The following is a 27,774-nucleotide window of genomic DNA, read 5'->3' on the forward strand; positions in this document are numbered from 1 at the left end:
CCTGTAATGTAGGTGGGATTATCTCCATTTTAAATATGAGAAGATTGAGGTTGAAAATAAGTAACTTGCCAAGGTCACACAGAAATGTACTAAAGAAAATACTTAAACTCATGTCTAATTCCAGACACTGTTATTTTCACTGTGCTGGCCTACTCATGAAAAGCCATCTCTGTTTAGTAGTAATGCTAGTAGTAGTATAATAGTACTAATACTGTCATAATAATTAGTAGTGCTAATTTATTATTAGTAGTACTAAACATGCCATTCTAGGTATGATTGTTACAATTAGATTTTAGATGAGCTATGGAAAAACTTTTTAAGAATGGCTTTCCTTTGATCATATAAGGGATAGACTTATTACATAAATATAAGAAAATAAAAATCATTTATGATTTCCAAGGTTCTTTGCAAGCATTATAAGTAATATGTTAATTCAAAGCAAATACTCAAAGTTGAGCAAAATCAAATTTGAGGAAATAAAAGATAATTGACAAAAGACTCATTTCTCTTTTTTTTTTTTCAATGCCATGAAAAGAATTAAAAAGAAGTAGTCCCCTTTAATAGATGCCTTCATTCCCTTGTTAGATTTCTCCATGTTTTTAATTTGCTCCTGTCTACCACAGGAATATAACAGTTATAATTCTAAAATAACCCTTTCTATCCTGTGGTTAACCTAGTTAATGATATGTGTGTATATAACTTAACAAAGTATATAATACATGAAATTATGTTTCCTAGACACAGCAAATGGAATGGTTCGCCCATTATCCCTCTCTTCTAGGTCCTGTATTGAGGCAAGCTACATTAAAGTGTGTGGTTCCCTGAATTTTTCTCTGCATTACAAAATACACCTTTGTAAATCCGTTAACCATCACAGGTGACTAATTTAATGGCACATAATAAGCAAGTGTACTTCAGTTCTCTAGTGGGAAGTATATATGATGTTTTTATAAGATTTAGCAAATATCATATTAGTTTGAGTGCTTATGGAATTACCCTTCTGTTGAAGACAGAAAAGTAGAACTGAGGGGTTTTCAAATTTGTTGCAGTAGTATATATGAAGAGATTAAAGATAATCCCATTAGATACAAGACAAAGTGAATTTACAGAATAATAAAGTTATGATAGTGAAAATCTTATGAAGAATATGTTTGTCAAGATAATTTGTGTTCATTTTAGCTCCCAATTTCTAGTTCACTAGAAGGTGCATATGTCTGAAACTCCGAGTAGGAGTCCCTGCATAAAAGAAATGGGGCTTCAGTTACCCCAGTCCAGACCTTAGTAGCCCTTTTCACAGCTTGCAAATTAATTTCATCTTATTGTCTGGAATAAGCTCTGCAATGAATTACAGAAATCTGTTTGGGAAGTTGCAATGACTAATAAATCAGCAATTAGTTTTGCACGTGGCATATTAGTTGTGGGATATTAGAAAACCTCTCATTCAAAATTTGGCCCATAGCATGGCAGACCTCTAGCACATATTTACTCTCAGTATAGATAAGCACATATTCACTAACTCAGGTGGCTTGTCTCCCAGGAGCTTCAAAAATCCTCTACCTGGAGTCCAGAATATGGTAGCCTTTAGTTTATACAGGAGATCTCTTCCCAACAGATGAACAGCATTAAGGGACAAGAGAGGCATGTTCCTCCAAGAGAGGACCTATTTGCTCAGGAATCTCAGAGGAGAAAGAACAGGTAGAAGGTTGTCCAGAGATACCCACAACTTATATGTTTTTCTGGATGTAGGTGAAACAAGAGAGGTCAGTAGAAATTGCAGAATACATGCATGGTTCCAGTATCTACAAGAAAGGACAAGAAAATATTAAGGCAGGAAAAGGAAACATATAAGGCTTTTCCATTCCCAGCTCTGAAGCTCCTCTATTAAGTCAGTTTTGCTCATTAGTTTGCACCATTTGCTAATTGTTTCCTGTCTGATTTCAAGCGGAGAGGGGGTGTCTCCTGATGGAGATGGTAAAGTTTTATAGGTAGCGTCCCTTGTATCTTCCTCAGTCTCTAGCTATCTTCTTACAATAGTAACGTACTGACTTTTCATTGGCAACATCCTATCTTCTTACAATAGTAAGGCACTGACTTTTCATCGGCAAGTCCTATCTTATTTGTTGGTAGCCCCAGAAAAGTATATGCTCCCTGTGTGAATAAGTAGGTAGGTAACACTGCAATCTTGAGTTTCTTTTTGGCTTCACCTTTCTCCATTTTTTCCCCCAAACTGGATTACTGTTGCCAATACCTGAGAAACTGTCTATTTTTTGACATACAGATACCTTTTCTCTTACTTGTGCTTGCAACAAGGCTACCACAGAAGTGGAGAGGATTAAGAGTCTATTCTGATCCACCCCTGTATCCATCCCCATTCATTTAGAAAATGCCTTGGTGAACCACTGATGGAAATCACTGGGGGACTCATGCAGGAGCAGCACTGCAGCTTCTCTCAGGCCACCTTTTGCAGAAAGACTGCAAAGTCTGCCATCAGCAGTGCCTCGCAATGGATGTCCTAGGTTTGAGGAGCAGCCAGAGTTGTTGCGGAAGGTGCCTGAAGCCATGACACTCCATTTGCCCCATCACATCTGTTCCCTTAGTCAAGCAGACTCACCTAAGGCAACATTCCAAGTTACAGTCAGTGTCCATCCTCACACACAGGGTTGCAAACTGAAAACATGCTGTAGAAAACCTTGGCACATTTTTGCAGATCTTTCCAGGGCACTGGAAAATAACTCTTAAGATGGATATCAGCTAGGGGGAAGGGATGTGGTACCCTTACCACATCTGATCCACCCAGCAGTACTGGATAACTTCTGAAGGGTATTTGAATCCCTGTAGCTCCAAAGGGAGAAGGCTGATTTTTCTCTACACTGAGATGAAAACTAAGTTGGTTTGTATGGCACTATAGTTTCAGGCTCATTTTGCAATTTAAAAGCCTGACTCCTTTTGTTTCCCCTTCCCTCCAAGTTATCAGGGAAACCATTTGCCAACCTGATGCCTTAATTCTAAGACAGTTTCTTATCCAGATTTTCAGACTCCTTGCTCCTTCCTCTTAATCATTTCTGCTTCCCTAGCTATGTTTTGCATGTTGAGTGTAGGGGGAGTCTTGGAGGTGGAGTCCATACCAGAACATTCAAAATAAGGCTGGCAATTCTCCCTCTTCCAAAGGGAAGTTATCCCGGGATCCTGAAGTCCCTGGGAACCATCTGTCCAAGAAGGCATCATCTCCTCTTTCTAGGTCCCAGAGAAGGCAAAGAAGGTGAAGGGGGGTAGAAGGAGCAGTAGCAGAGAAGTGTTGAGAACCTGGAGAAACAAAAAGATGCTTTCAGTTTCTTAATCTCTTCCTTCAGTTTTTTTAATTCATTCTTACTGGCTGTCTAGTTCATTCTTTCATTTATTTCCTGAGATCCAGAGATACCAATAACCCTTTTATTTTAAGTAGGGTTTTTCTAAAAATCTGTGTAAATATACCAATTTGTCTACTTTAAATGAGCCTTCCTCTGGCCATTGCAAAGCAGGATTTTTATAAACATGCCTATTCAAAACATGACAGAGTAAAGTAAGCCCTTTAAGAAAGAGACCTTCTGGCAGGCTCCTTATATTTTCTACATTAAAGCCAGTGTTGAATCACACACAACCTTCAAGCCTCTATTACCCATTTTGCTCAGCAGGAACTCAGAATTAGCAGTGAGAGTTTGGCATTTTCCCTGGGAAACCAAACCCACTGAGCCAAAGTAGTCAAAGGAACACTTTTTAGCAAACATCCAGGGTCTCCAACCTAATCAATGGTGGCTACAAACCCTGTAACAAATTCACCAGCGGGACTCACTTGAGGTATACCATCCTTATTGCCAAATTGTTGAAATACGAAAGAAATTGAGGCCCACAGGAACATGCCAATTCATAAATATAGAACTAGCTGTTTTTACTACTGAGGAAAAAAACCCTAAATGCACGCAGATACAGCCTGTAAGATGGCTACAGAACTATAATGAATTTTCTTCTCTATTTGTGGAATTAGAGCTACAGTTTGTAAACATCATCCTACTCTTTTAGTAAACACTCAACAGACAGTTAATTTGCACCAGTAGCTACATTGTGCTCACTCTGACATCCTGTTTTTCATATTTTTTTATATCAGGCTTACTCTTTTTATAATTCTTTATCAGAGCCTCCTACCCTTGCCCCTTATATAGTAACCAGCACATATGATTAGTCACATCCTTCAACACGCCTCATAAGGTTAGGTCAAGTTCAGTCTCCCCCAGCCTCTCCCAGTCTGTAAGTCCCACCTGCAGTTTGGAGCTACCTGGTAGTTTTCTGCTCAGGCTTTCACTGTTACTAGGGATGATTCTGGGCCTTGGCAGCTAGCAGGGACTTCCATGCCAGCAGCAGCCATTCCAGGGATTTCCTAGCTGGCATTCATTTGTTTGGCCTGATCAGGAGAGGATTGGCTGGGGAAGTATTGGACATGCAGGGACAAACCCTACACATCCCCACTTGCCTGCTTCTTTCTGTCCCACCCATAGAGAAGACATTAGCCTGCCCCCATGTGAGATCTGAGGCTGGGCCAACTGCTGATTGCTTTAAATCTGATTTCAAGTTACTATGGGGTTTTACTCTACCTGGATGTGGAATTACTATGTTTGAGAGAAAACACGCCTTCACCTTTATAAAGTATTGCCAAATTGCTCTCCTAAATAGTCATACCATTTATACTCCCACCTGTAATGTATGAGTTCCTACTTTCACACATCCTTGGCAACATCTGGTGTTTGCAGACTTTTATTTTTTCCAGTACGATGGGTGTGAAGTGGTGTCTCACTTTAGCTTAATTTGCATTTCTTCACTGTTGAGCATCTTTTCATGTTTGTTGGTCATTTGGGTTTCCTCTCTTGAGGATTCACTGTTCATATCTATTGCCTTAAAAAAAAAAAATGGTTACCCTTCTCAATGTATAGGAGTACTTTATGTATTACGAGTACTAGTCTTTATCAGTCCTATGTATTGAAAATACCTTCTTCCAGGCTATGGCATTTTTATGGAGTCTTTTTCATAAAGAAGTTTTATGTGCTCAAATGTATCATTCTTTTCCTTGATAGTATGTGATTGTGTCTTCTTTAAGAAGAATCTCCCTATCTTGACATGAATATCTCCTTTAATTTCTTCTAAAAAGTTTTACAGTATTTTCATTTTTAAATCTTTGAACTATATACAATTTATTTTTATGTATGGTATGAGGTAAAAATACAATTTTATTTTTTCCACATAAATAATCAATTGCCCTAGTACCATTTGTTAAATGATCCATCTTTTCTTTATCTGTAATGACACTTTTATGATTTATACACACCTGTGTGTATGTGTGAGAGAGAGAGATCTTAGGCTCACTTGTCTGTTATACTTTTTCTGCTTTTTTTTAATTTTTGCCAGTAAAACACCAATTGGATTTCTGTAGTTTTATGCACAAGTATTGATAGCTAGTGGGGAAGTTCCTCCTCTTTTGTTCTTCAGAATTGCTTAACTATCCTTGGCCTTTTATTTTTCCATACTAATTTTAGGATCAGCTTCTCAAGTTCCATAAAAAAAACCCTTTCAGGATTTTTATTGGGATTTCAGTGCACTTATAGATTAATTTGAGAATTGCCATCTTCATACATTGAGTCTTACCATCCATGAAACTGGTATATTGTTCCTTTCATTTAGGTCTTCTCTTACTCCCTTTAAAACAGGTTTTCAATTTTCATTTTCTCTATAAAGCTCTTGGGATATCTTTTCTTCTTTAGATCTGTTTCGTTTTTGTAACTATTAAAAATGGCGTCATTTTTCAAATTAAAATTTTCTTTTTTTGCGGTATGCGGGCCTCTCACTGTTGTGGCCTCTTCCGTTGCGGAGCACAGGCTCCGGACGCGCAGGCTCAGCGGCACAGCCGCTCCGCGACATGTGGGATCTTCCCGGACCGGGGCACGAACCCGTGTCCCCTGCATTGGCAGGCGGACTCTCAACCACCGCGCCACCAGGGAAGCCCTAAAATTAAAATTTTAAATCGGTTTACTGGTGTATAGCAACATCTTTAATAACGTATTGTCAAAGAACATTGTATGATAGATTCTTGATGTCTGTTGAAATCTATTCTGTGGCCTAGTGCACAGCCAATGTGTTCTTGTTCCATGTGTTCTTGAAAAGGTTTTCTCTTTAATTTTGTACAGGGTTTTGTATATGTTCATTAGGTCACCTGTAATCGATTATTCACTTGTCTGTATTCTTACTAAATGTTTTCTGCTTCACCTGTCAATTAGTATTATTGTGGATTTGTTTATTTCTTCTTGTCATCCCGTGATCTTTTGCCTTACACTGAGTTCACAATTATTATAGCTTCCTTGTGAATTGTTCCCTTTTTACTATTATGTAATAACTTTTTACCCCTGGTAATGTTTCTGCCTTAAAATATATTTTTTTCTGATATTCATAGAATTTTCTGTTGGTTTATGGTATGAGTAAGGCAGCAGTTAAGGATGTGTTTAGCTGCAAATAACAGAAAATTTCACTACAGTTTTTTAAACAAATGTTGGGGAGGTATTTTTTCTCAAATAACAAAATCAGAGATTGATGTGGGTCCATCAACAGTTGATATGGTTCTATTTGCCATTCACAGTGTGGTGCCTCTCATCCTCTTGCTTGCGTTCTCCCTAGGAGGTTTTGTGGGAAGGGGGTGCGGGGCTGTGGGCAGAGGGGAAGAGCAGATAATGGGAACGACCTGTTGTCAGTGTCGCACATGGTATAATACCTGGGTTAGCATCTGTAGAATCTTAGTCCCATGTTTGTAAGTGGTTTGCTGTTTACACACAGTTTATGAAAGTTATTTAGTTAGAAAGATGGAATCTTCTCTTTCTACAGTAAAATGTGATGGTTGTCTTTACCAAGTGAAATCACCTGAAAGAAAATGCTTATGCAGTCCTCTCTTTAGAGCCAGAAGCAGTTAAATTCTTAAGTCTCAGTAAACCAAATGTCATAATGACTAGCAAAGCATAATACATTTAGATCTCAAAGCATTAATGCAAAATAAAAATATACTTGCGTCTTAGCAAGTTCAGTTTTGTATTTAGGAATAATTAGTATATATATTCTCATGAGAGAATGCCATCATTTTTTTATTTTTTATAAATTTATTTATTTTATTTATCTATTTTTGGCTGTGATGGGTCTTCGTTGCTGCCTGCGGGCTTTCTGTAGTCGCGGAGAGTGGGGGCTACTCTTCACTGTGGTGTGCAGGTCTCTCATTGCGGTGGCTTCTCTTGTGGAGCACGGGCTCTAGGGCTCTCGGGCTTCAGTAGTTGTGGCATGCAGGCTCAGTAGATGTGGCTTGCAGGCTCTAGAGCATAGGCTCAGTAGTTGTGGCGCATGGGCTTAGTTGCTCTGCAGCATGTGGGATCTTCCCGAACCAGGGCTCGAACCCATGTCGCCTGCATTGGCAGGCGGATTCTTAACCACTGCACCACCAGGGAAGCCCCAGCCATCATTTTTTATATTTCTTCAGAAGACTGCTTAAATTTCAGTATTTTCCATGAAACCTAGCATCACTCTGTGTCATTTGCTGGGGCATTGTTGAAGCCATCAGGTATCCCTTCTTTCCAAGAAAATGTGCCTCAAACTCCCCCTTCCCTTATCCCTTTCTCTGAGACTTTCAGTGCATCTGATTTCAACTCTAATGTTGCCCCAGACCATTAGGACAGGTCTATGGAACATAAACAGTTTCTGAGGTTTGCATTTATAGCCTTCAATACCTATAAAGCAAGTTGGTCTATTTCTGTTTTGTCCTTCAAACATGAGTAGTCATATTTAGATAGTTTTAGTGCTTCCCAGGGGACCACTAGAACAGTATATTAATATACCTAATGTTTGATTTGTGCTAAAAGGTAACAGAGCATTTACTTACCTTATTCCATTCAGTGCACCTTAGCCCAAGAACAAAGAATATCTATCTCCATTATAGATAAGAATGGAGCCTTCAGTGCTCAAACTGTAAAAAAGTGTACTTATTGCATTCAAAGCAGAAGACTGTTTCTTTTAAAACATTAGAATAGTGTTACTTTGAATTATTAGGTTAAAGTACACAAGCAGAGCCTGGTGCTAGATAAATATTTATTGAATGACTACACTTTTAGTTGGGCATTTTCTTTTAGGCACTAAAACTGCTAATCCAATTTTGAATGCCCTTTTGTCATCATTAATCCTTGTGCAACACAATATTGTTAAACAGAAACCAGGTGTCTTTTCACTGAAGGACGGAAAATGTTTCTTGTATGAGATTAAGCATTGAGTTTTTCACTTGAGTGCATGTGTGTATGTTGTTTTACATTGGTCACCTGATAAATTTTGTGCATTGCTTAATCACTGGATTGAAATATACACATAGGAACTCTTGAAAAGGAAGAGTTTTTAGAAACTCTTAAGTATTCCATTCCACTGTTTTTACAGATTTTTTTTCTATGTGACTTCTTTTTTACATTTGACTGAAATTACTCTCATTGTGGCTGAGGCCCGTTTTTCCCTCTCCTATCAAAACGAGCTTGTATCTTTCTAACTAGTTAACCTTTACAACCTCACATTTGAAAACTCAGTTTTCTTTATTCTTCACACAGTAATCATCCCAGTTTTCTTTTTGTTCTTCACAGATTTTTCACTCCTCGGTTATCTTAATGTTTCTCTGAGCCCTAAAACTCTATCTTAAATTTGAATTTCTTATTAATATTTTAATTATGTTATCACATCTGTTTACAAATTTGAATTAATGGAGTCAAATTTAGGTTTTGTTGTGTTTTAAGTGTTCTAAAATAATCTTTTAGCCATGGAAACAAAGAAGTCTTTTCCTGCCGAGGAATAAAATTAGCAGTGGATTGGTTTTTGGAAAGAGGCCACAAGGATGTTACCGTCTTTGTTCCTGCTTGGAGGAAAGAGCAGTCCCGACCTGACGCGCTCATCACAGGTGAGCCCGCAAGCTTCCGTGTGTACCTGAGCCAGCGTCTTGCTGAATAATCTGTGTGTCTGCTTCTGTTTACTAAGTTTGTGTGACTGCCACATTCACTTGGGTGGGACATTAAAGTTACTTTCGAGTTTAAAAACTATTGGGTTATGTTAACTAAACAGTAATTCTTGCTACATAAGCCAGTTCTTTTTTTTTCATTTGGAAACTTTTTACTTCAAATTTTGTAAAAATTCTGACTTTTAGAGACATGCTGGGAGTCAAGAGGCCTAGATTCAAATTCCAACTGTGCTGGGTACTGTCCATGGCACTTTGAGCAGCACATTGACCCTCTTTGGACCCCAGTTTTCTCATCTGCTGTATGAAATTAGGTGGTAATCAAATTCTAGTGACTGCAGATCAATAAAGACCTGTGAGATCCTGGGAGCATGCTGTCTGGTGTCAAGTAGAGGAAATGACTCGATCCCAATAAAGTATCAGTATTTTGCATTATCTTGTAATTTTTAAATGTATGAGTTTCAGGCAGAGGTGTCCCCTGTAACTGTTAATTATTGCTGCCCAATATTTTGCTCAAGTCAGTGATTCTCAACTGGCACCCAACCCCTCCTGCCCCTCTCTTCCCCAACATTAACAAAACTGAGGAACCTGTGTGAAGAAAACAACAGCACTTGTCAAATCAATGCAATCCCTATCAAATTGCCAACGGCATTTTTCATAGAACTAAAAGAAAACATTTTACAATTTGTATGGAAACAAAAAAGACCCAGAATAACAAAAGCAATCTTGAGAAAAAAAAAACAGAGCTGGAGGAATCAGGCTCCCTGACTTCAGACTATACTACAAAGCTACAGTAATCAAGACAATATGGTACTGGAACAAGAACAGAAATATAGATCAGTGGAATAGGATAGAAAGCCCAGAGATAAACCCATGCACCTATGGTTACCTCATCTATGACAAAGGAAGAGAGAATATACAGTGGAGCAAAGACAGCCTCTTCAATAAGTGGTCCTGAGAAAACTGGACAGCTACATGTAAAAGAATGAAATTAGAACACTCCCTAACACCATACACAAAAATAAACTCAAAATGGATTAAAGACCTAAATGTAAGGCCAGACACTATAAACCTCTTAGAGGAAAACATAGGCAGTACACTCTTTGACATAAATCGCAGCAAGATCTTTTTTGACCCACCTCCAACAGTAATGAGAGTAAAAACAAAAATAAACAAATGAGACCTAATTAAACTTAAATGCTTTTGCACAGCAAAGGAAACCATAAACAAGACAAAAAGACAACCCTCAGAATGGGAGAAAATATTTTCAAACAAAGCAACTGACAAAGCATTAATCTCCAAAATATACAAAGAGCTGATGCAGCTCAATATCAAAAAAGCAAACAACCCAATCAAAAAATGGGCAGAAGACCTAAATAGATATTTCTCCAAAGAAGACGTACAGATGGCCAGCAAACACATGAAAAGATGCTCAACATCACTAATTATTAGAGAAATGCAAATCAAAACTACAATGAGATATCACCTCACACCGGTCAGAATGGCCATCATCACAAAATCTACAAACAATAAATGCGGGAGAGGGTGTGGAGAAAAGGGAACCCTCTTGCAGTGTTGGTGGAAGTGTAAATTGATGCAGCCACTATGGAGAACAGTATGGAGGTTCCTTAGAAAACTAAAAACAGAGCTACCATATGACCCAGCGATCCCACTACTGGGCATATACCCTGAGAAGACCATAATTCAAAGAGAGACATGTACCACAGTGTTCATTGCAGCACTATTTACAATAGCCAGGACATAGAAACAACCTAAATGTTCATCAACAGAGGAATGGATAAAGATGTAGTACATATATACAATGGAATATTACTCAGCCACAAAAAGGAACGAATTTGGATCATTTGTAGAGGTGGGGATGGACCTAGAGACTGTTATACAGAGTGAAGTAAGCCAGAAAGAGAAAAGCAAATATATATTAACGCATATATGTGGAACAACCTAAATGTTCATCAACAGAGGAATGGATAAAGATGTAGTACATATATACAATGGAATATTACTCAGCCATAAAAAGGAACGCAATTGGATCATTTGTAGAGGCGGGGATGGACCTAGAGACTGTTATACAGAGTGAAGTAAGTCAGAAAGAGAAAAGCAAATATATATTAACGCATATATGTGGAATCTGAGACCAATGGTATAGACGATCTTATTTACAAAGCAGAAATAGAGACACAGACATAGAGAACAAACATATGGATACCAAGGGGGAAGTGGGGGGTGGAATGAATTAGGAGATTGGGATTGACATATATACACTATGATACTATGTATAAAATAGATAACTAATGAGAACCTCCTGTATAACAGGGAACTCTACTCAGTGCTCTGTGGTGACCTAAATGGGGAGGAAATCAAAAAAAGAGGGGATATATGTATATGTATAGCTGATTCACTTTGCTGTACAGTAGAAACTAACACAACCTTGTAAAGCAACTATACTCCAATAAAAATAAAAACAAATGGAGTGACCACCCACCATGTACCCCAAGGGAAGATTATTTTATTTTTATCTATAATTATTAAATTTTATTAAATTAGAATAAGAATCCATAGACAAGTTATGGTGGAACTCAGAGCCATGGAATCAGACCCTAGCCTATATAAACTGTAGCGTGGGAGGGGTGGGCATAATTCAGTTGGCCGTACCAAGACATTGGATAACTCTTTGGAAAAAATATACATATTTAGATCCTTATCTTACACCATATAATGCAGATGGTTGAAGAATTAATTGTCAAAAATCTCCATTAGAGATTATAAATGTCTTTGAGTGGCTGGGGAAGACCTTTCTAAAATTAAAATTTTAGAAGAAATTGTGAAAGGAAAGATAGATTTAATTGGATCAAACTTCTGTATTTTGGGACGTTCTCTTAACAGTGAGAAAATTTTTTTATTTGCTTAAGAAAAAGTACAACAAATAAACAAAGAATCCATGTCCTGAACATATAAAGAGCTCCTACACACTGATAAAACAGTATATAATTGGTAACGTAGTAGGAATAGACAGTTCACGGAAGAATGCAAGTGCCAGATAAGACGAAAAAGTGTTCAACCTCATTAGTAATTAAAGAAATGAAAAAAAAAAGAAATGAATATTTTAAAAACTGTTATTTTTTTACCCATCAAATTAGCAGGGATTTAAAAACTGATAATACTCAGTGCCCGGAGGGAGTTACTCCTATACTGATGTGGAAATGTAGATCATTACAACCTTTCAGGAAAAGTTTGATCTTAAAGTGTAAATACTTCGATCTACTAGTTCCCCTTCTAGGAATAATTCCGCAGAAAATAAACAGAGGTACAGGCAAAGATTTTAGACCACAAATACATCCAGTACAATATTAGTTAGAAAAAAAAATGGAAGAAAAACATACATTCATTAGAAGAATGGCTCAATAAATAAGTATATATCTATATGATAGAATATGTAGTATTAGAATATTTAGGCAGAATTTTTAATGATCTCAGGAAGTGCTATCTTACGTAAAAGGCAGCCTTTGTTATTGTGTGTGTGTGCACATATACATACATACATACATATATACACGTGTATAGAAGGAAAAAATACACAGAAAATGATTAGAAGGAAATATGCCAAAATATTAACAGTAATTGCCTCTGGGTCATGTCCTTATGATCTCTTATTTTCTCCCTACTTCTTACTTTTTCTTACTTTCCCAATTTTTTACAGGAAACTACAATACGTTAATAATCAGGGAAAAGATAAACTGAAAAAGAAAAAACAATGTTTAAACACGTAAATGAAAGCTTCTTGAGTGTGAAAGGAATATGAGATCAAGAAGGGAAAATGGTACTACTCAGTGTGAGATGTGGCTGAGTTTAATTTTTAAAATACCAGCACGCCAGGTCTCTGGAACTCATCAGTATGCAGTTTACTTTGTAAAATGTGTACCACTGTAATCAGAGGTTGTTAGGTGTTTTCTCCCCCAGGTAATAATTCTTTTGACTAAAACCCTCAACCAGATAATGCCTGGTAAATTGAATAGTCCAGTCTGTTTTCACCATACCAAAAAAGAAACTTGATAAGAAATATTTTAAAGTCCTCAGTATAGATTCAAACTAGCGCGTTAGCCAGGCTTCCATTGATTGAATAAATATTTAACAAGCAAGCACGAGGCTATGTATCAGGTACTGTGCTAGGAACTAGAGATTCAGTTAACTTACCAGCTAGACTGACTTCATATTTATTTAGGTTAGGACTATTTATCCCAATTAATTAGCACTAATTTTCTTCCTAATTAGTGTCCTTTTAACCTCCTTAGCTGGTAAAGAAATGCAAATTAAGCAAGATGGTGATGACTATTAGGCCACCACCTCACTCCTCCAGTCGCTTCCAGGATCCAGGCATATCCTATACAAGTAAACACAAATAAAGGGCCACGGATTATGCATGAACATGGACAGTGAATAAACTGGAAGCCCTCAAAATACACATCTTTAAGTAGCTTACATATTCCTTTCACAGACATTTATTGAGGATCTACTGATGTGCTAATATGTCCTTGTGCTGAGTGCTGATGGGCACACAGATAAATGAGCCACCTGCCCTCAAAGTGTTTGTTAGGGGGCACACAAAATAACTATAATATGGCAAATCCTGTGGCTGAGACTGGGCTTTTGATTTTGTATTGGTTTTCTGTGATTTTCAAAAGATTTTCAAAAGAGATCAATAATTACACGCATCTATTAGGCAAAATCAAGTTGAAGGACACAGTGTTTATTGAGAGCTTGCCCGGCACTCTACTAGGTGCTTTTACATGTGATAACTCATTGACTCCTCATGGCCTACAGTCTGCATTTGAGGACATGACAGAGCAGGTTCAATAAGACCACGATTGCCAGATAGAGAAAGTGGCAGAACCTGAGATTTATCCACGAGTTGCTGACTTTGACATTCATATTTCTTCCACTTCTACTCTGCTGCTTTCCTAAACCAAAGTTCTGGTCTTAATGAACTCATTTGTCTGGAACGTCATGAAGTCTGTATGCCAAGCTGACCCATGTCACTCTTCCTTCCCCCTCCCCCCGCACCCTGCTCATACTTCTCTTGTGGCGATCACAGCCCCTGCTCTCCCAGTTTACAGCCTCGTCCGGCCCAATAACTTGAGGCCTCCTTGAGGAGAAAGTGTTCTTCATCTTGAGGGCCATTGACACTTAGACAGCACATACCATAGAGTAGGCATGTAGTGATCATCTGCTGAAAAGAGAGATTTTTTTTTTAATTAGTAACTCCAGTTAATAAGCATTGAGGAGAAGTGAGCCTTTGTTTTAAAAAATTCATGACATCTGTCAGCTTATACCCAGCACTCTGTGCCAGAATTTACAGGGGTGGGAAGTCAGGGAGTGGAAAAGCAAAGGTAGGAAGGAAGGCATGGTGAGGAGAGAATTTTATCATTAATCAAAATATGAGTTCTGGCACCTTTTTTTTTTAAAAAACCACTAACAAGTCAGTAGAATTAGAAAGTACTGAAAGAGTGTGCCCACCAAAGAGAAAATGGGCATTCCCCTACCTGTCCATATTTAATCAATGTCTGTTTTCCCCATATAATCACTTCTAATTTCTTATTCACTCAGTCCAGCCCCACAAGACTGCTGGCCTTTGTTAGCACCTGCTTCACAGGAAAGGACACAGAATGCAGAATAGCCATGTCCAGAACAACAGTTCTGACCTCACTGCCTGCTTCCTTTTTGAACCTTCTGCATCTTAAGACTCTTCCCTTTGCTACCTCCACCTCTTCTACTTTTCAAACTCTCCCACCATCACATCCACTAGTTAGAAAACGAGCACTACAGAATAAACAAATTTGGGGGAAAGAATCTGTTGCTCACACCGGAACCCAACACACCTGCTTCATTAGGATGGCGTAGTGCTAGGGATGTGTGAGAAGTTGGTTCACAGTGTAGAGCTGTGGGCTCCAGCTATCAAGCAAAAGCTTTATGTAATGAAAATCAGAATTTGCTCAGTCATGTTCAGGTTTTATGCTTTTAAACTTTTCATGTTTTTCAGGTTCACTTTTTTGGCTATTTTTTAAACCTTTTTTATTGAAAATCCTGAAGAAAAACTATTACTGGGAGTTACAAATTTGCTACATCTACAAACTGTAAATCATAATCCCTAGTTAAGTGGTTACAGGTATCCAGTTCATGTTATAAACACTCACTTTGTATGAAGGTTGCGAGATGTGTTTTGTATGTACTTATTACTGAAATTCTACCCTGATTATTCCTGCAGATCAAGAAGTTCTACGCAAATTAGAGAAGGAGAAAATCCTGGTGTTCACACCGTCCCGGAGAGTGCAGGGGAGGCGAGTGGTGTGCTATGATGACAGGTTCATCGTGAAGCTGGCGTTTGAGTCGGATGGTATAATTGTATCCAATGATAACTACAGGGATTTGGCAAATGAGAAACCAGAATGGAAAAAGTTCATAGATGAGCGACTATTAATGTATTCATTTGTCAATGACAAGTAAGTAAAACCACTTACTTACAGTAACACTGCTTCCCTGAAAATATAACTATCCCTGGGCAGCTGCTACAGAAGCCCTCTCTCTTTGCCACTGACCAGACCTAAGACAGTTTCTTCCAACCACTGATGTCCCCACTAATCCTCAGTGAGAGTAAGAAAACGGCAGAGTCCTGCCTCGGGAGGCCCTGTGTGAGTCGCAGGCTGCCCTTCCCCATAAGTGACTAGCAGAGCAGGTCTTCTGCGGCTGAGTGACTGGGAGTAACTGACACAGGGAGACTGGCCATCTTCAGAGGATGCAGATGTAGAACATACTGACCGCTAGAACCCTGCCTTTTGAAATCGACTTGGAGCATTGAGAACTTACTTCAATATACGATTTTTGAAATATATGATTTTTAAAAATTTAAAGCAATATAAGACTAGTCACGATTAAGTTGATGAATGGACAGATGACATGAACAAGATTGTCTCCTGAGAAATAAGTACCCAAGGATCAGTTCACCCACACAGTTCAAACCCATGTTTTCCAAGGGTCAACTGTATTTACAAATATGTGGGAAAGGCTCACCTGTTGATCATCAAAAATGCAAACTAAATCTACGAAGAGTATATTTTTTCACCCATTTAATTCATAAAATTAAAAAACTTTTTTGCATATGCCTTATGCCGATGCAGGGGACACGGGTTCTGCCCCGGTCCAGGAAGATCCCACATGCCTCCGCGGAGCGGCTGGGCCTGTGAGCCATGGCCACTGAGCCTGCGCGTCCAGAGCCTGTTCTCCGCAACGGGAGAGGTCACAAGAGTGAGAGGTCCGCGTACCACAAAAAAAAAAAAAAAAAATACCCTCTCAAACCAATAATCTCATTTCTTAGAGTATATAATGAGGAAAAAAGGAAGCCCAAATATGTTCATTTCTGTATATTTATAATTGCAAGACTTCAAAGGCAACTAAAGTTACTATAGAGAAAACAATTAAATTGCAATACATCTCCTAGTGGAATATTATTCAGCTATTCAGAATTATGATTATGAAAGCTGTTAAGAAACATGGAAAAATATTTATGTTAAAAAGACAAAGCATAAAATTACATCTGTGTTTGTAAAGTGATATGTACATACAGGAAAATGACTAAAATGCAACACGTAACTGGAAAATAATTGTGTTAAGATTGTAGGATTGAGTGATTTTGTCTTCTATTTTTAAACTTTTCGTGTTGCCATATTGTTTTTATAATAATCTTAAACATCATAGTTGCTAAGTGTTATTACTCAGGCATGTTGACACTCCCTTAATAGTTCAAACATTATTCACATTTTATGGGTAAACACTTGGTTTATTTCATGTTCAAACAGTGACATAACTAGTAGTCAAACTGCAATCATAACCTTGTTACAGTATTCATGCCATGAATTCTTGCTTCCATTGGACAATCAATCCAAAATAATAAGTTTATTTCCGTAAGATTTTTTTCTATCTCAGCTGAGAAGCACCTTATTATAGGGGGCAGAGAATGAATGTGGAATTAGACAAATTGAATCTTGACTAGGCCATGTGAACAGAGATAAAAATACTCAATTCATCTAAGCCTAAATTAGAAAAGTGTATTCATCTGTAACGTGGAACTAACACTTCAAGGGTAAATTGTGAGGATGAGATGTAGTGACGTGTGCAGGGTGTCCAACATGTACTAGATGTTTGGGTAGTTTCAGTCTTCCCGTTCCTCTCTCCCACCTCTCCCTTCTGTCCCTCAGCTGATCCTGCTGGCGCCCACCTGCCTCATATTGCTTCACAAGATTAATGTTCATAAAACTTCTCCTAAAATGTCATTGTAGTCATTTTCTAAAGTCCTTACAAAATTCCAAGACTAAGAAAAGGAAGAATTAATTAGAACATGGTAGGCTCAAAACTTACTTGAATTAAAACAAATACAGGTTCAGCTTGAAACATTTTAATTTTGTTTTCATTAAGAAAAGAAAACTTCCTGTACTGTTTTTTTATCCTATCAATGTTTTATTATCTTTTTAAATTTATTCATTTATTTTTGGCTGTGTTGGGTCTTCGTTGCTGCATGCAGGCTTTCTCTAGTTGTGGCGAGCTGGGGCTACTCTTCGTTGTGGTGCGCAGGCTTCTCACTGCGGCGGCTTCTCTTGTTACAGAGCATGGGCTTTAGGCGCGCAGGCTTCAGCAGTTGTGGCACACAGGCTCAGTAGTTTTGGCTCACAGGCTCTAGAGCACAGGCTCAGTAGTTGTGGCGCGTGGGTTTAGTTGCTCCGCGGCATGTGGGATCTTCCCGGACCAGGGCTCAAACCCGTGTGCCCTGCATTGGCAGGCGGATTCTTATCCACTGCGCCACAAGGGAAGTCCCTATCCTATAAATGTTGAATCAAAATACTTGGATTAAAATTTCAAAAAAATACCTTGGGGTGAATAATCTTTACACTCTGTCTTTAGAATTAAATTGTCAGCCTCCTACTTAGGTATAATTTTGTATTATATCCATGACAGGTTCATGCCCCCAGATGACCCTCTTGGCAGACATGGTCCAAGCCTGGATAATTTTCTGAGGAAGAAACCTATTGTTCCTGAACACAAAAAGCAGCCTTGTCCATATGGTAACTTTCTTTATGAGTATTTAATACATGCCTTTAGAACACAATATATTGTTAAACTTTTGCTGTTAAAAATAAATTTGGATGGCATATAGTATGTGGTTCTTTTGAATGTAATTAAATTTAAGAAAGTCTATGTGAAAAAATTATTATTTTTACCTAGCTGGGTTCAACACATATGCATTTCCCTGAATTAAAACATGGTTTTGGTTAACTCTACATGAAGTAAGTTTTCAGGTAGATAAAAATTTGGAGTTCTTTCATCTAGCTACACATCAGATTAGCTTGGTTTTTTCACATCACGGCAGTACATTATGTTCTGCAAAACAGAATGTCCTACTGATTGCAGAGTCATAGTGGAAGAGAAGAGGCAGGTAGGAATTAAGGACACAGGGTATTAACCAAAACTCTGGAGGTGATTGTTACTCATTCAGCCAACTTTCTTATTGCTCTTGATAGTGCCGACGGGGGAAGACTGAAAGGCGGCATTTCTCAGAAACAAGTAGCGGAGTAGCAGTGAGCACAGCTCTCATTTCTGCCCTTGTTTCTTCTTCACGTTAAAAGAGCAGTGCCACACTGGGTGTCCAGGGTCTGATGGAATGAATGGCCCTTTGCCTAACTGATTTTACTCTTCACAGGAAAGAAGTGTACCTATGGACACAAGTGCAAATATTATCATCCAGAAAGGGGCAGTCAGCCTCAGCGGTCAGTGGCTGATGAACTGCGTGCCATGTCTAGAAACACAGCAGCCAAAACTGCAAATGAAGGAGGACTGGTGAAAAGCAACAGTGTCCCCTGCAGCACTAAAGCCGACAGCACTTCCGATGTTAAGCGAGGTGCTCCAAAGAGGCAATCGGATCCAAGCATAAGGACTCAAGTCTACCAAGACCTAGAGGAAAAGCTTCCCACCAAAAACAAACTGGAAACCAGGTCTGTACCTTCCTTAGTTAGTATACCGGCTACTTCTACCGCAAAACCCCAAAGCACTACATCTTTAAGCAATGGCCTTCCATCTGGAGTTCATTTCCCACCTCAGGATCAAAGATCACAGGGACAATATCCTCCAATGTTGATGGCAACCAAAAATCATGGAACGCCAATGCCTTATGAACAGTATCCAAAATGTGACTCGCCTGTCGACATCGGATATTATTCCATGTTGAATGCATATTCAAATCTGAGTATCTCAGGCCCACGAAGTCCTGAAAGGCGTTTCTCCTTAGACACAGACTATAGGATAAGCTCTGTCGCCTCTGACTGCAGCAGTGAAGGGAGCATGAGCTGCGGGAGCAGTGACTCGTATGTGGGGTACAGTGACCGCTCCTATGTCAGTTCTCCTGACCCGCAGCTGGAGGAGAATCTGAAGTGTCAACACATGCACCCTCACAGCCGCCTTAATTCTCAGCCCTTCCTGCAGAATTTCCACGACCCCTTAACCAGAGTGCAGAGTTACAGTCACGAAGAACCAAAGTACCATCACAAACCTCCCCTCCCACACCTGGCCGTGCACCTGCAGCACGCCGCCGTGGGGGCCCGGTCCAGCTATCCTGGCGATTACCCGTCTCCTCCGAGTTCAGCGCACTCGAAGGCACCACACCTGGGGCGGTCCTTGGTGGCCACGAGAATAGACAGCATTTCTGACTCTCGGCTGTATGACAGTTCTCCTTCCAGACAAAGAAAGCCTTACACCCGCCAGGAAGGGCTGGGAAGCTGGGATAGGCAGAGCTACGGGATCGATGTGTACGGCTACCGGCAGACTTATTCTTTGCCTGACACCTCCACGCAGCCGTGTTACGAGCAGTTCACCTTCCAGAGCCTCCCTGAGCAGCCGGAGCCCACCTGGCGCATCCCGTACTGCGGAGTGCCGCAAGACCCCCCCAGGTACCAAGACAGCCGAGAAAAGATTTATATCAACTTGTGCAACATCTTCCCACCTGACCTTGTGAGAATTGTCATGAAAAGGAACCCTCACATGACAGACGCCCAGCAGCTGGCTGCAGCCATTTTAGTGGAGAAATCACAGCTGGGTTATTGAAAGATGATGCATCTTTGTGGTGTTTAGTAGTTTTTTGTTCAGCTCAAATGCTGAGGGAGGTTTGCTACAATAGCACATGTGATCTCCTTCTCAGCAAGGAGGTTATATAGTATCCATTTATGTGAAATACTGTATCATGGAATCTGTATGTATAGCCCCACATAGTGGAAGTATCACGGGATTGCTTTACATTCAAACTTTTTTTTAACATTTCCTTTTTAAAGCTATATCCTTGGCTGGAGATTTTTCCAGTTTGATTTATTAGATGTATCTGTGATCTTTGATATTAATCTTTGGTGCATCAGGGGTTTATATGCAGCACTTTTTATCCTTGTTTCATGTTTTATTAACTTGGTGTTTGTCTATCAATTGCAAGCAATTACAATACCTTTAGAATGTTGAACATTTGACTAGACCTAGCAAACTATTTTTTCAAGCCAAGCATAATTGGAATCTTTTACAGCTTTTTAAGTTATTTTTATTTGGGGAAAGTGGGCTTCTTTGTGCTATAATCATTATTTATAGAAACAAAGATATACTACAGCACTGACTTTATATTTTAAACAAAATGAAAGTTACCAGTTTATGTTGAAATGGGTAACAGTATATATTAGAATGATTTACAGTATGGCACTTTTCGTTGTTTTATTTTCGTTTGGATTTTCTGTGTTAAGTAATTTGTTAATTTAATATGGTTGATTTAAAGGAAAGCAGATGCAATCAATGGAAAAAATTGTTTCCATTTTTTTTTTTATAAAAAAGGCAAAAGCCATCAACTGTTACAGTTTAGAGCTTTGTTATCCAGCTATGATGTGCTTCTGGACAGTAGAAATGGAATTGAATTCCTAGACTTCCATTAACCTGTATTTTTTAATGTGTTTGTCTTTTTGTTTTGGGGCACAATACTGGATAAAATAACCCTTTTGCAGTACTTGCCTGTTTTTAACGAATCTAATTATTCTCAATGCAACTTTTATATTTAATATACCCTTTAGCTTTCCTGCTATTTATCAAGGCTGGCCTGAGGTGGTTTTATGTGTTGAGGATATGCAACATTTATTGATACTGCACTATAGAAATGGTGATGCAGGAGTTGTAAATGGTAACTTAAAATTTTTGTAAAATACTGTATATTTTCCATTTTCCTGAAGGTAGTTTTTTGGGGGGGCCTGTTATATTATTAAGGCCAGATTCTTGCCACAAATAGTGTAGTTTTAGATACAGACTAAAGTCTGTTCTCGTATTAGTAAGGGATATTTCTGGTTTCAAAGTCATGGGTTTTGCTGAGCGTGGATTCGTTTCTGTCGCTGGTTAGAAGAGAGATGATGCAATCAGTGGCAGACAATTGTGTGACTGACACGACTTCACCGCTGCCTCCAGTTTTTGAGTTTTACTTAGTGTAACAGACGCATTCCGATCTGTTTCTGGAGTGTGCCTAGATGCCCTGGTTATCCTTATTATTCTACCTGCTACAGTTTGAAGTAAAGCCCTGAAAAACCAGAAAGTACCTTTTACTGTTGATACAAATTGTATCTTTTTAACTATAAGAACTATTTTGATTTGTAGATCTAGTTAAAACACAGATGTGTAACTATGATTAGACTTTTGGGCAACATTTTATCCCTTATTTAAATACAAATTTTTAAAGTAAAATTGAGGTCTAGAATAGGGTAGAAAATAAAAACAATTTAGGTAAATAAAAGTGTCTGTCTTAGTTTTATATATTAAAATATATTAAATGAATTTATTGGCATTTTCTTTCTCCTAAAACTTATCTAGCGTGAACTTAACTTAAAATAAAGGTAAAATGCTGCCTGAAAATAACGTCCAAGCACCTTTGACTAGGACAACATTTTCACTACTCGTGTGACACTGTGTGTCGCATGAAGTAGGATTTGGGTTACAGTAAATGCTTCTAAAAGGCATTGTGCATATTGACATATCCAATAATCTGAACCATGTTCAGCAAACCTAATTCAGGAAAGTGGGGTTCACAGTCGCTGCTGCCGCCTGCTAGGTGAGGTGCCCCTCGCTGCGCCCGCAGAGGATACGGGCACGGCCGCATGGACCCACCGAGGCGTCCTCTGAGCGACCTGCTCACTTGTGAAATCGTTCTCCTGATTTTGTCGGTCACTCTCTGTAACAAGTTTAATGTAGATGCTAACCCAGTGCCAAAAGTAGAGTTACAAACGTGGAGTACCTTTCATCTCAGTCTTATTCTAAGCTTGCTTTTTTTTTAGTATGAAATCATTTTTAAATTGTACAAGTAGGTTTTGCTTCCATTTTCTTAATTTTTGCATTTGAATTATTTGAAGATTCTGCCAAATTTTATGAAATTTCTTTAAATGAGGTCTTCGGTGAAATGTGTAACACACCCTTTAATTTGACCTCCTCATGTCTGTAGCTAAGTAGCTCTCATTGCTTTCCGGATTTTAGACTATGAAAAAACAGTGGGGCTTGCCGCCACGTGGCCTGATGTGAATAGCTCTGAATAGTCACGCTGAAATCCTGCAGTGTAGTTGACTGTGAGTTAAGAAATAGTTTTCTTATGTCAACAGGAAATTTGTCCCACCCCACCCGCGCTTTTTTTTTGAAGCACCGATGTTGCTTTCAGAGCTTAAGAATGAGATATTTGGCTGACTTTAGATGCAGCAATTTCTTAATTATCTAAAGCAATAAGTAAAAGGATCCATCATTAATTAAATTCAGAGCTGATCCCAAAACTTCATTTTAGCCAAAACTTTCACCTTAATCGTATCTTCAGACTTGCTAACAAATAACCGGAGAGAGGAATGTTAGTAAGTAGTAGAAGTGGTCAACTGATAGAAGAGGAGGATTCAGATTGGAATATTCTGCCCCTGAATAATTGACAGTTGACTGTTTTACACAGTAACTAGCCGGTTTGTTGTCTCTGTGTCTTAGTACAGAGGGAGTAGTACCCAACTGGCCAAATTCTGGCCCTTAGTATTTCCTCCTTTCTTGCATGTGACATCTAAGTTTTCAATTTCCTTTTTGTGATCACTGTATCCTCATAGAGTTTGTCATTGACCTAAACATTTGAAAGAAATGCACACCAGTATAAAATATTTGATACTGGTAGAAACTTGAACTTTGTGTTTTTATGAAAATTCATTTATGAGAATATGTAATATAACTAAAAAGAGTGTTTTTATATATATATATACATACATGCATACATATTTGTTAAGAAGTATTAAAAATGGGAGAATGTTACGCTTTTGATGGCTAAGTTTTCCTTAATTAAACTGTTTCTTTGAGTTATGGACAACCAAGTCTGGAGTCTGGATGACCAATGATAAGATTTAGAACCACTTGAATGGAAAGCAACTCTTTACTGGCTTTATTCCTGGTATTTTTAAAGAATTATTTTGATAATTTTAATAGAATGTGTAATTTTAAAACACACAAAAAAAACTTAAAGTAGTATTGCTTATACAGATAATTATTTAACATGTCTTTTATGGACGTATCTATATGTATATAGACAGTAATATATTTATAAAACAAATATACTCTATGTTGTAGTCATTAGTTTGTAATAGGTGGGAAGATGGCCCTGGATATGTTTGTGTGTGTTTTGAAAACGCTTGAGCTGTTTTTCCCCTGACTTAATGGCATATACCCTAAGGGATATTTGGTTTTTATTATTCTTTTTGCTATTCAACTTCCTTATTCAAGATAAAATAAGATGTACAGTTTCCCGGCCATTCTGTTAGATGTGGCTCATCCATTTTATTATCCTCCAACTCCTGGAAAATTCCTGAGTGACCTGGAATCAAACAGGTTATGGCCAGAGAGATCAGTTATGTTCCAAATATGTTAAACATGGGAACTCAGCTGGGATGTTGAGCTTCTTTGGTATACACCAACAAATAAAATGAAGTATAAAATACATGAACTACACACGTGCATTTGAAGAAGAGAAAGCAGAGTGTTCATAAAAGTAGAGAAACATATGCGTTATTTTAGATTGCTCTGGGAAACCCCCTAGGGCAAGGGTTGACAAGCTTTTTCTGTAAAGGATGGGATAGTAAATAATCCAGGGCTTTGAGAATCATATGGTCTCTATAAACCACTCACCTCTGCCCTTATGGTGTAAAAGCAGCCACAGAAAATATATAAGTGAATGAGTGTGGCTGTATGCCAATGAAACTTTATTTTACAGAAAGGGGCGGCAGGCCCGATTTGGCCTGTGGGCCATAGTTTGCTGATTCCTGCCCTAGAGGGAGAAAAACAGGCATGTTAAGCAGTAAATCCTGAAATATGTTAACGTAAGAAATAATAATTATATTTTAGTTGGCATTCAAAGAAAATCCGTTATTGATGGCCTTCGAAAGATTTGTGAGACAGTCACATATGAAAGCATCTTAATCCACTTATGTTTTTTGCCTGGTCACACCCATTATTTATTAGAGATATTTCTTGTGTTTAACCACCCAAAAAAAGCATTGTGTAAAAAGATGTTGTAATAATTATTGGAGTTTTTTCATGACCTTTCTATTTCTACTGATAAATGGGAATCCTTACCTGCTTTTTGTTTTTTTAAGGGCCTAATGGACCAAAAATTCTGTTGTGTTTTGAAAATTAGCATATAATTGGCCATAAAATATTGTAAAGACTGCATTTATCAGTTACATTTTTCTGCTAGTTTTTGATTTCTAAAAAATGACAGATCAAAAATGGTTTTAAAGTAGATCAATATATTGTAAGTTTACATACTGTAACTTTATTCTGTAAAATTAAAAATTGTGACTAGTGTAATTGTGAGTGCACTTGCTGTATTGTGACTCTCTTTATAGGAAACAAAGTGTATCCCTGCTTTCTCTGTCCAAACCTTTAGTATAGATTTTTTTAAGACACTTTAGGACTGTCCTTGGTGAATGATATTCTTAACATTATCCTGTGTGATTTTTAAATTCATTGGAGTACACACCACTGAGCATGTTCATTCACAGTGCTTCATAAATTGTGTTAACATCGTAATATCATTTCCACCGGAACAGTAAAGTTTTGAACATTGCCATCCACTTAAGTAATTATACTTTCTTTTAGGATTGGAATATAACTCTAGCTTTTAACAGGTGTTTACTGTTTTAAATGGTTAATTTTTTTTCTTTAATGCCTTCTGTTCACCTGCTTTCTGCTTCCGTTATAATAACACTTTCGTGTGTTGGAAGCAGCTTTTTCCCTAAGGTCTTTAGTCTTTAAAGGATTTAAAAACAATTTAAGGTTTTGACCACTTGACAATTGGGCAGTAAAAAAAAAAAAAAAAAAAAGTCTGTGCATGTTTCAATTCAATTTTATAGAATGTGTAAAATTTTTTAAACCATGTACCCAATTTGCCAATTTTCTGTCCAGATATTTCAGGTGAATAACAAATTATTCATTAAAGCTTTTGACCCCTTTCTTGAAGGAGCTTGTGCCTCAAGGGAAAAAGACATTGAAGAGCAATGATTTGTTTTTATAAAGAATATGTTTTAGATTTCCTAAAGTTTTTGGAAATTATAAACGTCCCAGCTAATACACACATGCACACTTCCGCAGAGATGTGGACACGGCATTGCCAGTGAACCCAGTTACTGCTTTTATCTTTTCCTTCTAGGTTTTCTCCTCCCAAACCAGAGTTGTTTGCTGAGCGTACAAGTTCCAATTTGATCCTTCAAACTTTTCTTATAAGAAAATAAGACAAAGAATATGTTTAGAGCAACCGTCTGATAAACTGATGTGATTCTATTTATCCTATGCCTGTTCTGTGTGTTTGTGTAATGGGATTTTTACAACTCCAAAAAGCGGTATTTTAGACCTACTGGAAATCCGAATAAAAACAGCTATGTGATTCTGCCACTGAGAAAAAACATTAAAAAATTCACTTTTCTTATGGTGGTTTGTTTTTGTTTCATGAAAAACTGGACATGCAGCAGCACAGACACCACATAAGTAAAAGCGTCCTTCCCTAGTCCCACGGCTGGCCTCCCTGCGTTCAGTGGCTAGTGACACAGGCGTCCTCTGTAGGACAAGCACACATTCAGTATCAATGGTTATGTTAGAACCGTAATTAATTCATATGAAAATCGAAATTAAATGCCAAAGACAACTAGTCCTACCTTACGGTTCTAATCATTTCCATCAGTGAGTCTTTGTTTTATAGATCTTTCTAGTTTCTGCATCTCTCCTTGCATGAATCAAGTTTAGTATCTTACTAATGCTGCCCCCAATAGGTTCACTTCGTTTCTTTTGTGACCTCCTAGGAATTTTCCATTTCAGATATGGTCACAATTCTGAAATGATCTCACGATCTGCATGCTTTAACATACTCATGTCCTGTGTCAGTGTAGAAGAAACCATTTTATTTCAGATGACAGATCTCTTTCCCTCGATGCTTTTCAGACTTTTGCTTTTCTTACTATTTTTTTTCCTAAAGTTGCTATTTGCCATAGTCGGGTATTCTCTTTTTTCCCACTTAAACTGTTTAACTGGGGTCTTATGCATCTAGGTAACTTATTTCCACTTTGTCAGCAGATTTGATTATTGATGTTCAGCTGTGGTTGGCAGGGAACTCAGCAGATCCACAAGAAGTATTAGGTGGGAGAATCTGAGCTCAGAATATTGGAGAATATGAGATTAGGCTACAGTGCTGACTAGAGCTAATAGTTTATTTCTCCCCCACCTAGTAAGTACCTTTGTCTAAAGAGGAAGGATTCATACACATTGATGAATCAAGTAACGTTTGGGAAGAGGAGACTGTAAAAAGCAACTGCAATGGTGAATTTATTCAAAACAAAACAAAATGCCTCTAGTTGGGCCTCTCATTAGTTAAAGTATGTACTTTATAGCATTTATGCCCTCAGTCTTTGATGCTGTTTTTGAGTTAATGATGTTCATTTGGTGTTTTAAGGCTTTTATAAGGATTTTTTTTAGTCTTTCAACAGTTTAAAGAAGGCTTTCTTTTAAGATCTTTAAAGGAACCTTTTAAAAAAATGTATTTCTCTCTACATGCAACCATCAACCTGGGCATTAAGAATACAGCCTCTGGAGGCTTGATCCCACTGCACACATCCTACAGGCAGAGACAGGCAAGTTACGGAGGTAATAATGGCCCAAACCCTAGGTTTGTTAAGACTAAATGAGTCAACCCTGTGAACAGGTAGATCCATAGTGTGCATTTAATAAACTACAGCCATTGTTAGGTGAACGCGAGGTGCTTATACATAGTCGTTTTCAGATGTTTTCATGAGAGCCTTCCTATCTATACGTTATGTTGCAGAGGAGTTGGATTTTAGCCATCAGTGTAATATATATTCCATGCCCACAGGCCTTTCAGGAGTGACATTTTAAAGAGTTCTTGGCACCCAATGTCCTTGCTACCCCTGTTGTTAGGCCCTTCTTGGCTCAAGGGTATAATATCTTAATGGGGAAATAAATGGAATAAGAAAAATAACAATGATAAGACAGAAGTCCACCTTTCCAGAAGCTCACAGTTCAGTAGGCTGTGGGCTGCATGACTGACCCCCCTCTGAGCTCCAGTTTTGCTCCTGAAGATGACACTCGGCAGA

At 38.2% G+C, this 27,774-nt stretch overlaps 1 protein-coding gene across 1 annotated transcript in view; it reads left to right on the forward strand.

Moving 5' to 3' along the window:
- ZC3H12C (zinc finger CCCH-type containing 12C) overlaps nucleotides 1-26,183 on the forward strand; it is a 70,146-nt gene extending 43,963 nt beyond the window's left edge. The window contains exons 3-6 of the mRNA XM_079929219.1: nucleotides 8,847-8,986; nucleotides 15,321-15,555; nucleotides 18,062-18,168; nucleotides 18,804-26,183. Of these exons, the coding sequence (XP_079785345.1) occupies nucleotides 8,847-8,986; nucleotides 15,321-15,555; nucleotides 18,062-18,168; nucleotides 18,804-20,200 (1,879 nt within the window). The 3' untranslated portion in view covers nucleotides 20,201-26,183. The remainder of the gene's footprint in view (nucleotides 1-8,846; nucleotides 8,987-15,320; nucleotides 15,556-18,061; nucleotides 18,169-18,803) is intronic.
- Nucleotides 26,184-27,774: the final 1,591 nt, after the last annotated feature.

This window comes from Stenella coeruleoalba (genome assembly GCF_951394435.1).
Source record: "Stenella coeruleoalba genome assembly, chromosome: 8".
NCBI classification, from domain to species: domain Eukaryota; kingdom Metazoa; phylum Chordata; class Mammalia; order Artiodactyla; family Delphinidae; genus Stenella; species Stenella coeruleoalba.